A 20,469-nucleotide genomic window follows, 5' to 3' on the forward strand; every position below is an offset into this window, starting at 1 on the left:
AGCCTGTCCCATCCTCTCGGAATGGAGAGGCGTCTGGACCCCCTGAAGATGGCCATCCTGGCGTTGTCAGCCCTGCGCGTCCTGCGCCAGCGGAACCCTGGAACCGTGGGGGTGCAGCGCGGAGGGAGGCGCGGCCGCCCGCCCCGCAGGGCTCGTGTGCCGAGCTGGGAGAGCCCGAGCCGCCATCCGCTCCCCCCCCCGAAGCGCTAGAGAGAGAGGCCCCCCCCCCCCCCCCCCCCCCCCCCCCCCCACCCACATTCAGCATTTATTTGGAGAATGCCGTTTTGATCTGGAACGTTTGGGCAGGAAAGGAAATCTTACCTGTGGGCAAAACGTTCCCCTTGGTTTGGCATTAATTGATGGGAAGGATTACTAATAGTTATTTGTGAGAAATATTGAGAGCCCTGTCAACATCTCCAGCAAGAAATAATATCTTAAAAAAAAAAAAAAAGAAAAAGAAAAAAAAAATCCCAAGCAGTCAAAGGGAGCCCTTCTCATCTGGACTGATGCTAACGGGCAGTTCAGGCCAGGAAATGTCTTCCCTGGGAGCTGTGCCACCTCCCTCTTTCCAGCTGGGTCCACATAAAAGGATTTTTGACAACTTCGTGTGTGTTTTAAAGTTAGCCTCTGAAGTATTTTTTTTAAATCATAGATTCAAGTAACTGCAAAGAAGCAAATGGCTTTTGTTTTGTTTTGTTTTGTTTTGCTTTAAACCAGTCTTTAAAATACCTATTGGAACATGAGTCTAACACCAGAGTCAGGTCGAAGTAATTCTAGAACAGGTATTTCAGATCCTTTTCTCTGAGAATTTGTCTCTTCTTTTCCCTCTGCCTCAAATTCTGTCAACAGCAATTGTATGTATATTCCATTTTACCAATTACCATTTTACCAATTGCTGCTCTTCAGAATTGTCTATTAAAATGTAACATGCCAGTCAAGTTATCTTGGTGTTTTGTTGTTGTTTTGTTTTTTTTTAAACAAACAAACAAACAAACGGACACCAGGACAGTAGACAATCGTTTAAGACACGAACCATTGCATTTTGGTAGCTGGTGAACCTGAGTCTCTCACTGAGGTTTGATGGGAGGAGGGCTTGGCTTGACTGAACCCTAGACCTCTAAGCATGTTCGCCAAGGTTCTCCGTCACCCGGATGCGTCTCAGGCCTCTTCCTACCCCCTGCTTGGATAGCTTATTTCAGATACAGCATGGGCACGGGCATTCAAGTGTGTGGTACAGAGCATTACTTTCACTTGGTGTCTTGAAAAAAGAGAGAGAGAGAGAGAGAAATGAGCAATGGAAACCTTGTCATACCTGCCTTATCCAATACATTTCCTCCTTAGTTATAATTGAAAACATAAACCATAATCAGTCATCAAAAGCAAGACCTGTCAACAGATTCTGTCCGTTTTTCTCTACACACACACACACACACACACACACACACACACACACACACACACACAGACCTGTAATGGCAGCAGTTGGGAGAAGTGGAGACAGGGAGATCTTGTGCACCCAAGGCCAGTGTGTTCTGCCTATCAGGTTCCAGAGCTACATAATGAGACCCTGTCACCAAACAAAACACCATGGACTGACACATTATAAAGGCTGAATGTGATCCTCTGTGAGTTGATGCCCAGTGATGGCCAAGGCCTCTGATGCTTTTCCTACTACAGAGCTGCATGGCCAGCCCCTCAAGTAAAGTATCCTTTTTTGTGTTTTTTGTTTTTTGATCATTTTTGGCTGTCCTGGAACTCACTCTGTAGACCAGGCTGGCCTCGAACTCAGAGATGTGCTTGCGTCTGCCTCTTGAGTGCTGGGATTAAAGGCATGGTGCCTCCCACTGCCCAGCTCAACTATCCATTTTTTAGACTTTAGCTATGAATATTTTCCTGCATTCATGTGTACCACGTTTGTGCAGAAGTCAGGAGAGGGGTGTCATAAAAGGGATTCAGATCCGTTGGAACTGGTATCACTGATGAATGTAAGCTATCATGTAGGTGGTGGGAATTGAACCCGGGTCCTCTGTAAGCGCAATTAGTATTCTTAACCCCTGAGCCATCTCAACAGCCCCAAGCATCCAGTTTTAAGCGAGTATTTGCAGTTGCGTTTTCAAGGCCCAGTGCAGGACATGGTTTTAATAAAATGGAACCTTTGTCTCCAGAGGAAAGATGAGCCTAAATATTGTTTAGTACCAAAAAATAAAAAAAAAATAAAAAAAACAACAAAATAAAAAACAAAACAAATGAAAAAAAAAAAACAGTGATCAAACCTAGCACACAATCTCCAAGTATAATTCTATAACAGCACATTTATAATTGCAGATAATGCAATGGCTTAATTTTTTTTTTCCATTTTTTTTCCTCCTCACAGAACCTGGAAGTTCAGAATAAGCTGCCCAGGTGTGTTATTTGGGCAGCCTGAGCTTGGAATGGGGGAAGATTTGTCTTCTTGTAGAATGTAAATATTAAGGAGGAGACAAAGAATGTAGAAAGTTGTCTCTGCTGTTGAGATTTTATAATCTAGAAAACTGAGAGCAACTGTATATAAAATCAGCGTCTCCAGTTACATATGAAATTGGAGAGTGTAGGTAGAGCACAATAAATATATGAGAATCTATAATGACAAGAATTAGGAAAATGCAAATGACGAGTTCTCTGGATCTGAAAAACTTGACGCTAGTAAGGCTGGAGGGGAAGACGAGGGGTTTGCAGGCCTACAGTCTGAAACAATGCTCAGACTGCTATTCCCCAGTCTCGACTAGATGTTCAAGACAAATTCGCTAATTATTAGGGAACCAACCAGGTATTTTGAGCGAGGGAAAAGGCTGTCTCTTTAAGAAGACATTACCAATAGAAAGGCTGGCCTCTCCTGGATGAGCCAGCACTGAGGTTAAATGTTGACAAATGAGTGACGGTCACTGGAGGTGTGTGAGGAAGACCACCATTGTCCACCGGTGAAACCAACATGCAATCAGACCACGGGGCTCATGGAAGACAGACTTCTCCGACATACAGTGAAGAAGCGCTGATATTTAAATTTTAGAGGAAGAGAGTCTGGACTGTTCTTACAAGCCTTAGACATTAATGCGAACCTACAACTGAATACAGCGTTTATGTACCTTTTTGTTCCTTTAAAGGTACTAATTTATTTAAAAGTACGTTTCACCACTGACTAGAGTTCTGTTAATGTACACACACATTTATATGACAGTTACATGCACACACACACACACGAATATCTAGACATGAAACAGAAGGACCATTCATTGTTTTAAAACGCGTACGGATGAAACGCTGGACTCTTCGGCGAGGTTTTGGCTTACTGGCAAGGTTGGAGAGTTGGGGCTGTGATCCCACCGTTAGGCCTTTCGAGCAAAACACAAAAGACCTGCTTAAACTGTTTTTGGCTAGGAGAGGCTAATCCCAGCAAACGGAGGGAGCGAAAGGATGGAAGAAGATGGCTCCAGAGACAGCAGCCATGAGAGCGCATCACCCTGAGCCTCACATAGCACTCTGCAGGTCACGGGGAGGGGGAAATGGGGAGGGTGGGAGGATGGAGAGATCCCGCTGCTGACACCCCCTCCCCCGCCGACCCCAACGCGCAATCCATGCCAGATTTCCCCGGGAGTCATCTACCAAATTACGTTCTCTGCGGCCAAAACCGAGCCAGACCAGTTTATTAACGTGTCGTTATAAACAAGGGATGTCTTATCGCCACGTCCAGTACGTCCCCCCTCTCCCACCCCCATCCCAGGGCACACAAAGTGAATGGCAGCTATCAAACACACCAGCGAGCTCGCTCCTTTTTTGAGCTTGGAAGGTGGCTCTGAAAAGAGCCTTTGGGTTGGGGGCGCCCGCGCCGCGCCTCACTTGGAGCTGGTGTACTTGGTGACGGCCTTGGTGCCCTCGGACACGGCGTGCTTGGCCAGCTCGCCGGGCAGCAGCAGGCGCACGGCCGTCTGCACCTCGCGGGACGTGATGGTCGAGCGCTTGTTGTAGTGCGCCAGGCGGGAGGCCTCGCTGGCGATGCGCTCGAAGATGTCGTTGACGAACGAGTTCATGATGCCCATGGCCTTGGACGAGATGCCCGTGTCCGGGTGCACCTGCTTCAGCACCTTGTACACGTAGATGGAGTAGCTCTCCTTGCGGCCCCGTTTGCGTTTCTTGCCGTCTTTCTTCTGCGCCTTGGTGATGGCCTTCTTGGAGCCCTTCTTCGGGGCGGGAGTGGAGCGGGAAGGCTCCGGCATCCTGCTGCACTGGCTGTACCCAGAGGAACAGGGACCCGATGAAGGCAGGGCTATTTGTCATCTTTATATTTAAATGAGGGCTCCAAAGCGCTACCATCTGATTGGATAAACAGAAAATGCTGTCACTAGGAGACGCCAGTTCTTCTTTCCTATTGGTCGATAACGCAGCCAATCGGAACGTGCGTTGGCTGAGCGAGCTCAGGTGTCTCAGCTTTGTCCGAGCCCTTTGTTTTCACGGGGAAGATTTAGCATCTCCGGCGACGGTGGACCCGGCTGAGAAGGGACAATGCAGCCAAGGCTGACCCTCTTCGGATCAAACCACCGGCCATTCGTTTCTCACCCATCGCTCACGAGGGGGAAGCTTTACCGTCTGCCTAGTCGGGGGGGAACATATGGCAGCTTCCCACTGCCGTTTATGTCCCACCGTCGTCTCCGTCCAGGGGGGACAAAAGCAAGTGCATTTCTACGAGGATCCGTGAGCCGGTTCCAAGAGTGCGTTGGGAAATCTGAAAACATTCTAAGGTGGTTTCACTGGAAGTGTGCGGCAGGGCAGACTTTGGTTTGGAGAAGGGCGTTCGTGGGGCGCCCGATGTGCCTGGAGCTAAGGCCTAACGTTAACGTTGGGTAACGTAATTACAGGACGCAGCAGGTTATGGGAACTATGCCTCGTAATCTGCGCCCCCCACCCCACCCCACCCCACCCCTCAAACCCCAGAGGCTGTATGTTCACCGGCTTCACATTTCTGCATCACGCGGAGGGCTGGCTTTAGAAGCAGACTGTTAAAGAAAGCCCCACCTCAGACACAGAGTCAGGATCCGTGTTATTACGGAGGAATCCTGGTCTGAGGGCCGCTTAGCTGCCATACCTGGGGCACGTAATCTGCTTCCTTTGCGCCTCTTTTTTTTTTTTTTTTTCTTTTCAGGTGATGTAATGCCTGTTAGATGCTGTGAGTTCATGTGGGTGAACCGGTATTACATATTGGCGCAGAATCCCTGTGAGCTCTTTTCACATCAGTACACAGTCTTTCTTCTTTTTTAATCTCCCACCAAAATAGAGAGTGAACCGTAATCAATCCCCCACATCGAGACGTGGCTGTCGCTCCAGCGTCTGCAGGGCGAAAGGCAACAGGGCACCCAGCAGAGGTCCAGGCAATGCTTGGTGCACGAACAAACCTAAAAGCTTGTTCGGCTGAGGCTGAACAAGGAATCTTAGTCTTAGTTACCAACCAACAAGAGAAAATCCTTCCAAAACAATTTTGTAAAAAATTAAAAAATCACTTAGAGCCTGGGGGTGGTGGCATGCCTTTAATCCCAACACTCCAGATGCCTACATCTGCAGATGTAGGTGGATCTCTCAGTTTGAGGCCACGCTGGTCTACAGAGTGAGCTCCAGGAGGAACCCTGTCTTAAAAATAAAAACAAAAACACAAAACAACCAAGGTTTTCTATAGCTCATCCAGCCTCAAATGCCTGTTGCTCTTTCTCTCTTCTCCAAGGGACTGAGATAACATTTACCACTCCTGGCTCATTAAAATTTTAAGGCTGTTTAATGACACGTGAAAACAGTATCAAACAAAACTTAATAATGAGTCCACTGCCCGCAGCGCTTCTCTCAGTGATATCAACAGCTAAGCCACTTTCTGCCCACCATGGCAGTGTGTTATTGTGTGTTTACACACTGTTCAGAGTGGACAAAAAAATCCCGTCTCTCCCTCACGCCAAGGCCAGGTGGCAGCGGTGACTCACCTATGGTGGGTGATCTTGAATAAAGACTTCCTGCTTTACAGTTCATTTACTGTTGTTATAAAAACGTACCCAATGGGTCTGGTATAATGTATAAAAGTTGTCAGAGTAACAATAACTTCCTGTCAATCTTAACAGACTGCAAGGAGGCGTGGAGGGCAAAGCTGAGAGGTGGTGAAGAAAGGGTTATTTACTCACATATGACTTGGTAATTTGTCACAGAAGAACTCCAGGACCATGAGTTTTCGCAGAACCCACAGATACCTTAAAGAATGCTTCCAGAGGACTGAGTGCCATAGGTCAGTTAGATAGAGTCTGAGCTTGATATTAATATGCCTCAGGCCCCGGCAACACATGGGTGCACACACACAGACTCGCACACACACATACACACACACACACACACACATACACACACACACACACACACATACACACACACACACACACACACACACACACACACACATTGTTTCTAGATGAAGATCTTGCCTGTTCAATCCCAGACTGTTGCCACTTTTTGCTATCGGTAATTTTGACCAAAGATTATTGTTAAATTTTTTTTTTCTTTCATATTCCTCATTTGTGTCCTTAAAAAAAAAATTCCAGCCAGATGCGGTGACGCATGCCTGTAATCCCAGCACTTGGGGAGGCAGAGGAGGCAGATGGGTCTCTGTGAGTTCGAGGCCAGCCTGGTCTACAAAGCCAGTCCAGGACAGCCAAGGCTACGCAGAGAAACCCTGCCTGGGGGAGGAGAGGGGGACCTAAAATATAAAAAAAACAAAAACAACCATTCCCTTGCCCCAGCCTCTTTGAACGTATCATACACGGTTGGCTTTGGGGCCCAGGTTTCATTGCAGCATTCTGTTATGGACAATGCAAATACAACGGTCTGGAGATCCTCTCCAGCTGGCACTTAGGTTGGCAAAATGGACATGTTGGGTGACTGATGAAACCACTGGCAAACTAGAGGGTTTTGCTTGTGAGGAGGAAGAGAGGAAAGGAGGATGGGCAGCTAAAGGAAAGAAGGGAAGAAAGCAGAACCAGGGAGAGAGGGAGACAGGAGGGAAAGGGAGAAAGGGAGGACATTAGAGATAGCTCCACGGGCATAAAGGAACCAATTGCCATTCCTGAAGACTAGCGTCCAGGGCTAGTGTCCACAGGATGGGAGGAAAGAAGGGATTCCTACAAGTTGTCCTCTGACCTCCAACACACGCACACCACACGAATTAAAATGAAATTTTTGAAAAATGAAGAGAAGGAAATGAATGAGTCTGGGAAACAGTGGTTTCCATTTCAGACACTAACGGCAGATAGCATGGGTTTGGGGGTAAACTTTAAAAGGTGATGTCAGGGGAATTTGCTTTGTGCCTCTTTTCCCTGTCTGTACTTCTAAAGCACAGTGCCTGGCACAGGAGGCCCTGGGTCCACATGGGGAATGGATTTCTTTGGAGTTAATAAAAACAACGTCCTGGATTTTTGATGCTGCTTCCACGAGCACGCTCTCACCCCAGCCACAAGGCTGGGTTCTTTTAAAAAATTCCCACAATTAAGCGACACAATAAGTGACATGCTGTCATGGCCAATATATGACACACACATTTGGGGGGAGGTCCCCCCAAAAAGGCTGATAGCTGGAGGAGCAGTAATACTTGGCATCCGGACTCCAGTGGGATGAAAGGGTCGCAGACGAGGGAGGAGCACGAGTTTGGAGCTGCAGGAGTGGGTGGCCGCCATTGTTTGTGGAGAGCTTGAGTCCTCTCCTCTCAGAAAAGTAGGAAGGAGGTTTAGGCATCCTTTGTCCTCTGCAGTTTCCAGCCGGCATCCTTCGGACAAAGACCTTCCCACTACTCCCCCGAAGCCTTTCCTCCGGGGACATCTCTGGTGTAGCGGGGGGGGGGGGGGGGGCTGGGGCACTGGAGAGGCCCTCAGTTAAGGACACTGTTTTTCTCGGATTGGGTATCATGGGCTTCAGCTGACCGCACCGAGGAAACGGGGTGTGAGGAGGTAAGCTGGCCTGTTCCTCTCGCCTGTGTCTGCAGTTGGCGCTTCTGTGGCCATTTCTCTTTTACAGCAGCAAATGAAAACGAGCTGCGAATGATCGGAACCGTGGAGGCAGATCTTCGCAGCTCGAGAAGGGCCGGGCTGCAGCCCCCAGCTCTGGAAGCCGAATGCACCCTAAGTCTAGTGTCTCTGTGCACCCGCCTGGCTGCTCCAGCCCCACGGGCCCCGGTGAAATTTTCTTCGGTGCAGGTGACCCCCTCCCTTCCAGCCCTTAAAAGAAATCCATGCTTCTGTCCCGAAGCACAGCAATTAAACGCCTACAGACCTGCTGAAAGTGAACCGGTGGCTTTCAAGCACCATCTAGAGAAGATACGTAACTGCACGCTCGGCCCGACTCGGGATTTACGAGAGTGGGTCCCTTCTCATAGAGGTGGTGGTGGCAGGGAAAGAAGGGCTGGGGGAGGGGCAGAGGAGCCACGGGGACCCCAGAGGGCTGCGGTGGGTGGGTCAGGAAAGGGCGTCGGACCCTGAGATGGGCGACGGGATCAGGGAGAGATGAAACACGTAAGTCGTCCCAGGCCTTCCCCAAAACACGACAGAGGCTACCCTACCCCGGGTTTCCCCCTTCCCTCCCCAGAGCACCCACATCCAAGGAAATCACCCTGATGTTCCAGAACAAGAGAGAAAACCTGAAGGGACAAACGCTCACGCCGTACAAATTCCTCACCAGATAGCAAAACTAAAGGCCTCTGGAATAAAAGACCTAGGGGAAAGCCACAGGGACCGCAGACAAAGCAGCCCAGTAGGAGGGTGCATTGAAGGCAACGCCCTGAAATCGTCCCAGACCCCTGGACTGGGTTAGTCCGCTCTTGGAAGAATGGATTTGTGGGTTACTGCTGGCGTCTTTTTCAGTCAGGACTGGTGCTTCCGGCCCCGTGTCACCCGTGGGCAGAATTTCCCCCAAAGAAGGCTGTCACCAGATGCACCCCGTCAGCTTTGGATTTCTCAGGGTTAGGAGCCCGGATGCTCTTTTCTGTGTAAATTATTCAGTCTGTGGTACTCAGTCACAGTTGCAGAAAACAACTGATAATCCCCCCTCCCCCAACCTGCCCTGAGAGCCTCCATCCTTCCCTGTGTGCCTTCTTGCAGTCCTGGGTGTTGGGACTTCTTCATTACTTTTCTCCCCTTGGAAAGGCCCTGCTGTGCACAGGACACCAAGTACTGCATCCACATCCTAATCCCGCAGCCAAGGCGCTTATCTGAATGTATATTATATATGTTCGTATATATAATTCATACCTGTATATGTATATAAACATGTACACACACACTAATTCAGGTGTGGTTCTGCCAACAGAGCAGGAGACCAATGACACTGTGAAAGCTGGCAGAACCAAAACCGGGGCTACTCTTTGTTGTGGTGACGTGATTTCCTCCTGGCTTGACATGACCGTAGGCCATCATGGACTAGAGATGCTGTGGCGACCTGGAGAATGAATGACATCCAGGTTTACAGTAGTGGTCGCAGGAAGAGCGGGTACCCACATCTATGCCGCGATGGTCTTGGGGGTTCCTACTGGAATATATAAGGAGTGGAAGGCTGGCTGGAGATGGGGACTCCCATGGTGCAGCTTTCCTGAGTTACCACCTACGCTGAGGTGGGACTTCTCGATAACGTAAATGTTAATTCACCCGTGACCCCACAAGTAACCCTTTCCCACGTCCTGTCAGTAATCGGACTTGGTGGAATTATTTCTTTGATAGAGTGGTGCCCTATCTGGGGCAAATAGACATGTCTTCACACCTTCCCAGAAGTCACACAATGTCAGCCCTGACCAAAAATACACAATTGTAAAGCAGATACGCCAGACCATCTCAGAAGGCTCTGCCAGGACCACAGCCTCGCTCAGGGGACACAGCCACCACACACTGAGAGTGCTACGGCGGCATTGCCCACAGCTTTCTCATGGCCAAAGACCTGTGTTTAGGAACATCTGAAATGATCCTCCTCTCCTGCCTTTCAAATTTTATTCGCTTCAGCCTCCTTGCTTGCAATGGTTTGTGGTCCCTTCGTGATGCTCTGCTCTTCCCAATACTACTCTTAGAGAGTCTCTTTTGGTTGTTATTCAGGTTTTTACCATTACAAATATAGAAAACTGTATCAAACCGATTACCTTTATTCTATTTCTGAAGTAAATAAATGGGTCCCCGTCATCCGTCCATTTCTTTATGATCTATCCACAATGCCCTCTCTCATCCATGCTGGGCTATATCCCTCCACTTCAGTCTCCTGTTAATCATTAAGAGCCCTATATCTATCCACTTGATTATTAATCACAAATTTACTTCAGAACCCTATAATCCATTCATTTGTAGTCTATCATTCATTTACTCAGGGCCCTGTAAACAAAAACCCAGTTTGCTTTGGTCAGTTTGAGGGAATTGTGTCAGAAAGATACAGAGTAGTTCAAACTCTTCACATCATTATTATATTTGTAAACACCATAGGTATAGTGAAAATTTTAGGATCAATTTTTATTTTACAGAGCTCTTCCTGCCTCTGCTTTCGGGGTGCTGGAATTAAAGGTGTGTGCCACCACTGTCTGCTTTTTTTTTTTTTTTTATTTTTAGGGTCTTAAATAATTTAACAAATTTTAAAATTTTAAATGTTTGTTATTACATCTAAAATATTTTAAAACGTAGTAGTTGTTAGGTAACTGGTTTGATGAAATTTTCTTTGAATCAGAATTATATTTTATTCCTAGACAGTTTGGGGGCTGGAGAAATGGCTCAACATTTAAGTTGCTCTCGCAGAGGGTTAGTGCTGGATTCCCCAGTGCCCATGTTGAGTGACTCGCCACTTCCTGTACCTCAGGCTCGATGGTATTCAGTGTCCTCTTCTGGCCTCCACAGGCACCCATAGGCATGTGGACACACACACATACACGTAAGTATAAATAAAATCTTTTTTTTTTTTTTTTTTTTTTTAAAGGAAAGGGGTTTAGTACAGTCTTAAGCACAGGCTTTAAGACAGGAAAGAAGACACTGAAGAGATGGCTCAGTGGTTAAGAGCCCTTGAATGTGTTACAGAGGACCTGAGGTCATTTCCCAGAATTCACGTGGCAGCTCACAACTGTCTCTAAGTCCAGCCTCTTTGGCTACACATACGGTGCGTATGCATATCTTCAGGCAAAACACTCATACACACACACACACACACACACACACACAAAATAAAAATTTAAAATTTAAACAATTTAAAAAGAGGAGAGAGGCTTCAGTGAAAGACAGCAACACACTGTTTTCCATTCCTGCTATGTTTTTGTTTGGTTCAGATTTTCTTATAAGCCAGGGTCTTGCTATTAGTTCAAACTGGCCTTGAACTCACAGCTTCCCTGCCTTCATCTCCCAAGTACCAGGATTATAGGCAGAGCCATTGTCTAGGATGCGTACCGCCCAGGGTTTGAGCAGCAGGGTTTGGGAGCCACATTGGATATGGCCATGGCCAGACTTTTACACTCTGATGAGTGTATATATATATAATATATATATATATATATATATATTATACATATACTTTTACACTCTGATGTGTGTATATATATACGCATATATATGTCATATCTGTTGACAAGGTTGGCTGTAAGCTCCAAGGATACCAAAATTTAAGGACACTCAAATCCCTCATATAAAATGTCTCTCTCTCTCTCTCTCTCTCTCTCTCTCTCACACACACACACACACACACACTTTTTTTTTTTTTTTTGAGACAGGGTCTCACTGTGTAGCTCCGGCTTCCCTGAAACTCGCTGTGTAGACCAAGCTGGCCTAGAACTCACAGAGATCTGCCCGCTATGACTCCCGAGTGCTGTGATTAACTGCATGTGCCCCTTATACCCAGCTTAAACAGAATGTTTACGTGCATCTTTCTAATTTAATTTTTTTCTACATGACTTGTGATACTTAACAGGATATGAATACTGTGTAAATATTTTTCTATTATTTAGGAAATAATAACCAGAAAAGGACTGCACGGCTTTAGTACAGATGTGGCTGCTGTAGTTATGTTTAGTACATATAAATGGCAACATCGCATTTACAGCACGTTTTTAATTTCAGTCTGAAGAAGAGTCCTAAGTCGTGGAGAGCTGACTAACCTATACTTATACAATATTCTTTGGCGTGCTTTCTTGCAAAATGTGCCGCTATTCTGTGTGCACATTGAGCATTTCTGCCTTCACTTCGGGTCGCTCTCTTTTTTAATCTGGTCAGACTCCTGCTTGGCTACCTAGGCACCTTAATCACTTTAGGAATTTCGGTCTTCCTAACCTGTCTTATCCCACTTCTGGGCTGAAGGTATAGCGATAAGTCACCCTCACAGACCACCTCCCAAATTAGGTGTGGAGTATGGGCAGTTATCCATGATTTTGTGGTAGAACCCTGGAGATGGAGTGATTTTACAGGGCACAAAGAGCATCGCTGTCTGGATCTGGGTTTGGAGCCCACTACTGACACCATCAGGACAAAGAGGTGAGCAGCTACGAGAACCAGGGTGCAAGAGCGCGCAGCAGCTCAGACCTGGGTGGGGCGGGGCGCGACTACCAGGACCTGAATGGAGAGCACACAGCTGCCAGGACCTGGATGGAGAAACGCGCAGCTGCCAGGACCTGGACGTCAGAGCGCACGGCAGGCAGGACCCCGCCCCGTGCGCGCGCGTGCCCGGCGTTGGCGCAGTCCGGGTCGGAGTCGTCGGCTGAGGCTTGTCGGCCTCGCTGTCCGGCCGATTCCCGGCCCCTTCTGCGCCCTCTCCGCCCGCGCCCTCGTTGGCGCCGCCACCCGCAGCCCTGGCGCTCCCCGCGGGTCCCGCTGAGGCCGTCTGCGCCCTGTGCCAGCGCGCGCCCCGCGAGCCGGTGCGCGCCGACTGCGGCCACCGTTTCTGCCGGTCGTGCGTGGTGCGCTTCTGGGCCGAGGAGGACGGGCCCTTCCCGTGCCCCGAGTGTGCCGATGACTGCTGGCAGCGCGCCGTGGAGCCCGGCCGCCCTCCGCTCAGCCGCCGCCTCCTGGCGCTCGAGGAGGCGGCCGCGGCGCCGGCACGCGACGGCCCTGCCAGCGAGGCCGCGCTGCAGCTGCTGTGCCGCGCCGACGGGGATCCGCTGTGCTCCGCCTGCCGCATGGCCGCTGGCCCGGAGCCGCCCGAGTGGGAACCGCGCTGGAGGAAGGCGATGCGCGGCAAGGTGCGCGCCCGAGGCGGCCCTGCACGCTGCCCACCTTTGTGCCTTACCCGGAGTCGGTCTCTCCATCAGTGCGCTGACCCCCTCTTCCCTCTCCCGCACCCTCCACACCGCGAGTCTCTCTGGTGCTCCTCAGCCCTGCACCCTCCCTTCCCCGGGGGTCCCTGCCATGCCTAGTGCCCTTGAATCGTGGAGTCCGTGAGTTTTGCCCTCCCCCATCTCTGTTATCTCTTTCCCGGATCCTGCTGTGTTCCTCGCTCTCTCATCTCTAGAGCATGCTTTTCATCCCGGGTGTCTGGCCTACCTTTGCCACCGTTTAGATTATAACACCGTTAGATTTAGACTTATTCTCAGTCCGGATTCCCATCCCTGTAGGATTCTTCCTTCTACCGGGCTGTGACCTCATTGAGGCAAGCCCCGCCCATCCACTTGCTGGAGGAGCCCTGAGGTTTGTGCTGGAGGCCTCTGTGGGCTTCCGTCTGCCTGTTATCCATTGCAGCCCCCCATCCCCTGACGCGCTGCCAATCCACCTCATTCTGTAACTTTCTTAGCTATGCTCTCTTGGTCATTGTATGTGGCACTTGCCATTGGGCAGAAACTGACCACTAATCTAGGCAAAGCTGGGTCCCAGGGATCTGGATTATCATCCCTGGGCAGAGAGGACAGGGTGCCTATTTCTAAGTAGCCAGTTAGGAAGTCATCAATGCCTGCTCCCTGCCTTGCAGAAGGAACCTCCAACATAGGGTATTTGAGGGTACTGTTAGCCCTATGTTCTGGAAGGATGCACCATGATGCCCAAGAATAGGTTGTGAAGGACATTGTTAAGGTGAGGCCAGTGGTTACATAGGGGTCCCAACCTGGAGTAGGTACTCCACCAGAAAACATGCTGCTAGGATTGTCCTGCAGTTTGTTGTGCCCTTTCTAAAACAGCAGTCTCTACGGAGATGAAGCAGTACACAAGTTGGAGGGAAAGCCTTGGTCTAAGTCAAACTGACACTAAAGGGGACCTATCTAAAGACCTGAAATTACACATCCGTACCTAGAAATGTCTGCTGTGTACCTAGTTCTGATGAAGTGGGAGGCACAGGAGACCCTTTTAAAAACCAGAAACATTTTCCAGCAGCCAGAGATGGGACAAGTGGTTCCAGTGGCAAGTGTGTCTGGACTGCTGATCTGGGTGTCCAAATCCTACTTCCCAGTCCATGAGCGGCCTCTCTCTTCCAGGAGAACAAGGGCTCTGTGGAAATCATGAGGAAGGACTTAAATGATGCCCGGGACCTGCATGGTCAGGCCGAATCAGCGGCTGCTGTGTGGAAGGTAAGCGGGGTCTCCTGGATAGGGAGAACCAGCGGGGCAGCCAGACTAAGCTGCTCTTCGGCTGGCTGGAGGAGGCCCTGAAAGTAGACTTGATAAATGCCTGGGCACTGTCCTAGGATACAGTCAAGCCAGAAGTCAGTAGGGAGCCTCTTGTTTTGCTGTACATGAGGGTGATTTGTCAGCTTCAGCTTCCTTTTCTACACAGGACACTGTAGTACTCTTGACTCTGACCAGCCCCTGCTGTCACCAGTGGAACATGCTGTTTTCTGGCTGCCACACAGAACCACAGACATTATTGCCCTAGGGACTGGAAGTCTACAGGCAAGCCATGCCAAGTCTGTATCTGTCAGGGTTACTTTTTGGTGGCCTTTCTCATTGTATCACATGGAGGGGAGGGGAGGAGTTTGCCGGGGGTCCTTTTTACTGGCTCACTGATCCCATCTCCACTTTGGTGGGACTAATGACCTCCCAAAGGCCCACCACTTAACCACCATTGCCTGGAGGTTTCAGCACAGGGAATTGGGGGACACAGAGTTGGTACATAGCAGCTAGCCTTCATCTGGTACCATCTATCATGTCACAGTTTTTTAAGGTTGCTTTTCAGCAAAACCACACATTAGTTTAAACTCTGGCACCTTTTCCTTTTATACATTAAAGTTCATTACAGTTTGTGCCCCACCCCCATTTTTTTAAACAGAAAACCAAAGTGGTTTTGTAACTACAGAAGCCCTAAAGCGCTCAGGTGGCCTGCACCTCAAGGCTGAAGCCTCTTGTCCCCTACCCCTCCCAGAAAAACTGAAAGCTTTGAGGATGTCTAGTTTTTTAGGAGCCCACAGTCATTCCAAGGACAAGTTCCAGCCAATTGAGGTTTTAAATATGAAGATGAGGATCGTGTAGTCAGTTGGAGGAGGTTGGCCAGAGAGCAGTTATCTGGCGGGCACTTACATCCGTTCAGCAGAACCAGCCTTCCCTCAGGAACATGGGTGTCCCCGTGTTGTGTGGTTCAGGCTGAAGATCTGAGTGAAGTTAGGAGTGTGTCCTTTTCTAGTCCTGTTGTCCATATTCGGCTGTGTGAAGTGTGGCTGGATGGAGTTTTGCTATCGTAGGAAAAGAGGCTGGTGGAAGGTAGCTGTGTATTCTGACAGGACTTGGGTCTCAGATTTCGACTTTGGGAAGCTGTGAGTGAGGTCTTCGTATAAACAGAACATGTGTATGTGGGTTAACAAGCACTGGACAGACTTGTAATCAGAAACGGGATGTGGCTGATGGCTGGAATGCTTGTCCAGTAGGTAAGAGGCCCTGAATATAATCGTGCAAAGTGAGCACCACAAATGGACATAAGCCTGTGGCTGCTGTGTGGTTGTACTTAATGATAGGCTTCTTTGTAGTCACAGTTCAGTAGAACAGCTCCTTATAGTATGTTGTGTTAGGTAGATTGTGCCAAGTAGAGATGATCTGAAGCACATGGAAGCGTGCAGACAGGCTGTGTGCCAGTGCTAGGCCATTTTGTGGAAGGTACTCGAGCATCCATACACTTTAGTGTCTTAGGGATGCATTTCCTGGAACCAGTCATAAGAGGCAGAAAAGAAAAGAATTATCTTAACGGGCTGTTCGGCATCTTCTCCATTTCCACTTCTGTCCTTGGTATGAATGGCACTCCTTTTGCTTTGTACCGGGGAGTACATTAGCCTTTTGCTGCTGCTGTAACAAAAATACCCAAGACTGCGTACTGTGTAAAGAAGGCAAGTTATATGAGTTCTAGAAACCAAACATCAAAGACCAAAAGGCCCTGTCTACTGGTCTCTAGTGAGGGCCTCATGGTAGAAGTGTGTGGACCTAATATTGCTCTCTGTGTAACAGCCAGCTGCCTTGGGATCCATCTGGTAGCCTGTGAGACCAGTATCAGTCCCTTTGGAGGGTACATCCATCAGTGACCTAACCACTGTCCCCTATCTTAAAGGCCCTGTCCATTACACCTCACCACATTGGGACCAAACTTAGATAACCTAACCATGAGGGCCAACCAGGGTCATCTATCATGTGGAGATTTCACTTCAGGGAAAGAGAATCTTCTCTCACCTGTAATCTGGCCAGCGTCTGTTGAAGTGTCTTAATTTCTTTCAGAGTAGGTGGGGGTTCTCTGTCCTTAGACACAGTAGCAGTGGGTGGGTCCAGTGTAGAGTGTTGTCCCTCCCCACTCACTCTGCAGGGCCATGTCATGGACCGAAGAAAGAAAGCCCTGACTGACTACAAGAAGCTTCGGGCTTTCTTCGTGGAGGAGGAGGAACACTTTCTGCAAGAGGCTGAGAAGGATGAGGGTGCTTGGGAGGATGATGAGCAAGCTGACCCAGCAGAACGCTTCCGGTCCCTGCTGCAGGCTGTGTCAGAGCTGGAGAAGAAGCACCGTAACCTGGGCCTTAGCATGCTTCTGCAGGTACCGCCTGGGCGGCCTGAGCACTTCTCTCCACAGCAGATCTCTGGTCTGCTCAGAGCCCCAGGGGAAGGGAGACTACCTTCAGGGCAAGACTGCTGTGGCCTATGTCTGAATGTGGTTGGGGAAAGCAGAAAGTGGTAGGAAGGAACTTGGAACTCAGGAAGAGAAGAGATGTCCCTGGATCTTACATGGGAGGGTGGGTTTTTTGGGTTTTTTTGTTTTGCTCCTCAGGCACTGTGGATAGGAGCAGTCAGGACATCCCCTCCATCTTCTCCCATTCTCCTCTCTGCCTCAAGGGTTGGGCCAACACCTGAGGCAGCCCATGTGGCAGTCTGAGCCTCGGCTTATAATGTGGCATCGGCAGCCACCTGTAGCTGAGGTATCCCCCTTTCCACATATCCATTAGCTACTTGGGGGCTATACAGCCTTGGATACACAAGCTTTAGACCCAGTTTAGATGGGTTGTCAAGTCACCTGGGTTCTGGGTGTGCTGTGCTCAGGAGAGCAGCAGTCTCTGCCTCATTGTTGTCTTTATCTCTGTATCACCCTTCATTTTCCATTTCCCTGTCTTTTCCTTTGTTTGTTTCTCCCTTTCCTGCAGTGATGATGCTGGCACAGCAGGCTGGCCACCTGGAGCACGAGGCAGACGGAACCACCTTCCACCGGCCTGCAGCACCCCTACCTACATCTCTCAGGCCGCTGCCTGCTACCACCCTTCATCCTCGACAGATCCCATCTCCATCCACACTGATAGCACGTTGGCCTGGGATGAAGCGTCAAAGGTGCCCCGCTTTTGGTCAACATAGTTTGATTGTTCAGCAGTGTTTTCTTATTTTCTTTGGGGCATGAATGTGCTTGTTTGGGCCTGTACCTGTTCCTCGTAGAGACCGACCAATCCTGGGATTCCTTTCCCAGTGTGTTCCAACTCTGCCCGAGACCACCTGACAGCTCTGAAGCCCCTGCTTCATCTAGGAACCAAACCTTGCACCTGCCCCATTGGTGCCCTTACAGGGTTGGCTCTGAGGCCATACCAGTTACGTCAGCCAGTGTTAGTGCCAGGGAATAGTAATGCAGGAGGCCTTGGGGTTTGGCTGGGACCCTGCAGGGGGGGGGGATTTTCCGCCCTCCAGAGGGCTCCTTCCCTCCCTTGGGGTCTTGTACCAGATCCTAGGAGCCGTCTTCGTACTTTCCTGGCCTCTCTTCCTTCCAGCCTATTACTTGGGTGTCACTGGCATCCCCAAAGTGTTCCCCAATTTTCACCACCTCTCATGCAGGGATCTTCCCTGCACAAGAGCAGCAGGGGTGGCTTCTCCGGCCACCTGGTGCTTCACTTCGCTGTAGTTTGGCTTTCTCTCACCTCATGTTTTCTCCAGTAGGTGAATTCACAAAACTTGTGACGTAGCGGTAGCGTGGTTGCCTGCAGCATCATGTGTGTAGATAATCTAGTGCAAGAAACGAAACCCAGCAGAGTGGACAAAGGTCAGGGGCCAAAGGCATAGAGCTATTTAGGTTTTTTGGGTAACAGTGTTCTGTCCTCAGAAGTCCCCGCCTTGGATGTAGTGAGTGACTCCAGCTTGATTCCCAGGTGGGCTGGGTTTTCAGTGCTGAATAAAGTCATTTGCTCCAGCCTCTGTTTCCATACCTCCTATTCTGTGTCCACACAGCTGCTTCACCCTGCCCTTGACCAGGGTCCAGGGTCTTCGGTACTTGTGAAAGCAAGATAAGCAGACTGTCACTGGGACTGTTGGGGAGAGAGGGCAGGTGTCACGCTGAGCCCAACATTAGCTGTGGGAATTGCATCCAGGAAGCGTTACCAAGAGGAGACATCCTGGTGAGAGGACTCTGGCTTAGCATGCCCAACCTTAGTAGTCAGCAAAACAGATGCACCCAGGGCTGGAAGGTAACAGACCGGTCCCATTCCTATCCCGGTGACTGAATGCCAAGGGTGGGGCGTCCCTGTGAACCAAGGAATAACAGGAAGGCAGAAACAGATGCAGGTGGCAGCAAGAGCAGTGAAATGAAAATTAAGCAAATGGAATGGCAGGTGTAGAGAATGCCAGGCAGTCTGGCACTGGCCACCTCGTAGCCCAGAAACAAGTGATGAGTTTGTCCCTCAGATCTTAGCATTGGTCCAGAAAAACCTATGACCTTGTCTAAGTAAACACCTCTGGCCCCTGATGGACATGCCCTGTGACTCTCAGCAGATGGACTGCATGTGTAAAGTGTAGTCTTACATTGAGAAAGCCTCAAGTTTTCACCACATCCCTGCTTGCCAGTTAGTAACCTGCAGTCCATACATACTATCAACAGTACCCTAAATGGGTGCCACAGAACGTTTCCCCATACCCCCCATAACCCCGGTGCATTCCAGAACTGGGACTCTGAGTGCCTCAGCACCAGGACCCACCAGACCCTGCGCTGTCATTGTGCACTGCTATTTCTCTGGTTTCTCCTGGCACTGGCCAGCTTTGTCCTTTTCCACCATTGGACCATTGAGGGAGCTGACATCCTGAATCAGGTTTGGTGGCAGATTCTGTCTGGTGAGGCCTGCTTTCTGTCTCACAGATGTCCTCCCTGTGCTTTCATGGGAAGAATGGAAGGTCTCTAAGGGTACAGATACCTAGAGCATGGATCCTGTGTGTGAGGTTGCACCCTTATAACACATCATTCCTCAAGGTCACACCTTCCTAAGAATAGTGATAGGACAGATTTCACAGTGACAGCCGAAGCCTAAAGGCAGAATCCCAAAGATGCCATGCTCTATTCCCCCACTTTCCTGCTGGGTAAATGTCAGCTCTCAGAGTTTGACAGATTTAGAGGCACAGTGAGCCAAGGGCATCCATCTCCAGGCCCTCAAGGCAGTGCATACTGTGCTCACCACAGCATCAGAAGACAAGCCAATGGGCTTCCTTGCTGGGGAGTTGGGGAGGTCATGTGGAGGATGCAGCCCGTGGCACAGAAGAGATGAACTGAACATGTTTGTACATGAGTGGGGCTTCAGGGGACCATGGTTTAAGTTTAAAAAAAAAAAACCAAAAAGTGACAAATGGTCCATACAGATGTGTCCATCCTTTTGACTGTTTTGTCTACAAAGGTAAGTACAGTTTGGTGGTGGACTGCATTGTTTTGATAGGGATCATTTATCTGAACACTATCCATAAGGTGCAGGTCTGATATGCTGGGAGACAGTGTCGGCATCAATGGAACTCAAAGGGCAGGTTGCCTGTGAGATGGGAAGTGGAGATTGGGATATGGGGAGTGAAGACAATACCAACTTCGAAAAGATCTTTGAGCACGTGGCTCACATCTTTAATCCCAGCCCTTGGGAGGCAGAAATAGGCAGATCTCTGAGTTTGAAGTCAGCCTGGTCTGCAGAGTGAGTTCTAGGACAGCCAGGGCTACACAGAGAAACCCTGTCTCCAAAAACAAACAAACAAACAAAAAAGACTAAGAAGAGAGAAGGTAGGGAGAGCTGGGCATGGCCACACCT

The 20,469-nt window shown here is 49.4% G+C and overlaps 2 protein-coding genes across 2 annotated transcripts; one reads left to right on the plus strand and one right to left on the minus strand.

Moving 5' to 3' along the window:
* Window positions 1–3,560: 3,560 nt before the first annotated feature.
* Window positions 3,561–4,291, minus strand: LOC129666917 (H2B.U histone 2). Its single transcript, XM_055594288.1, has one exon. It carries the CDS (start codon window positions 4,248–4,250, stop codon window positions 3,870–3,872), a length of 381 nt encoding a protein of 126 aa, XP_055450263.1. The 5' UTR covers window positions 4,251–4,291; the 3' UTR covers window positions 3,561–3,869.
* Window positions 4,292–12,609: 8,318 nt separating this feature from the next.
* Rnf187 (ring finger protein 187) lies at window positions 12,610–18,605 on the plus strand. Its single transcript, XM_055593998.1, is given in 5 exon segments — window positions 12,610–12,789; window positions 12,791–13,231; window positions 14,453–14,545; window positions 16,755–16,979; window positions 17,581–18,605. Coding segments are annotated over 5 exon segments (942 nt in total). The 3' UTR covers window positions 17,584–18,605.
* The last annotated feature ends 1,864 nt before the right edge of the window (window positions 18,606–20,469 follow it).

This window comes from Psammomys obesus, unplaced genomic scaffold, assembly GCF_907164565.1.
Source record: "Psammomys obesus unplaced genomic scaffold, mPsaObe1.curated_primary_1811, whole genome shotgun sequence".
In the NCBI taxonomy this organism is placed as follows: Eukaryota; Metazoa; Chordata; class Mammalia; order Rodentia; family Muridae; genus Psammomys; species Psammomys obesus.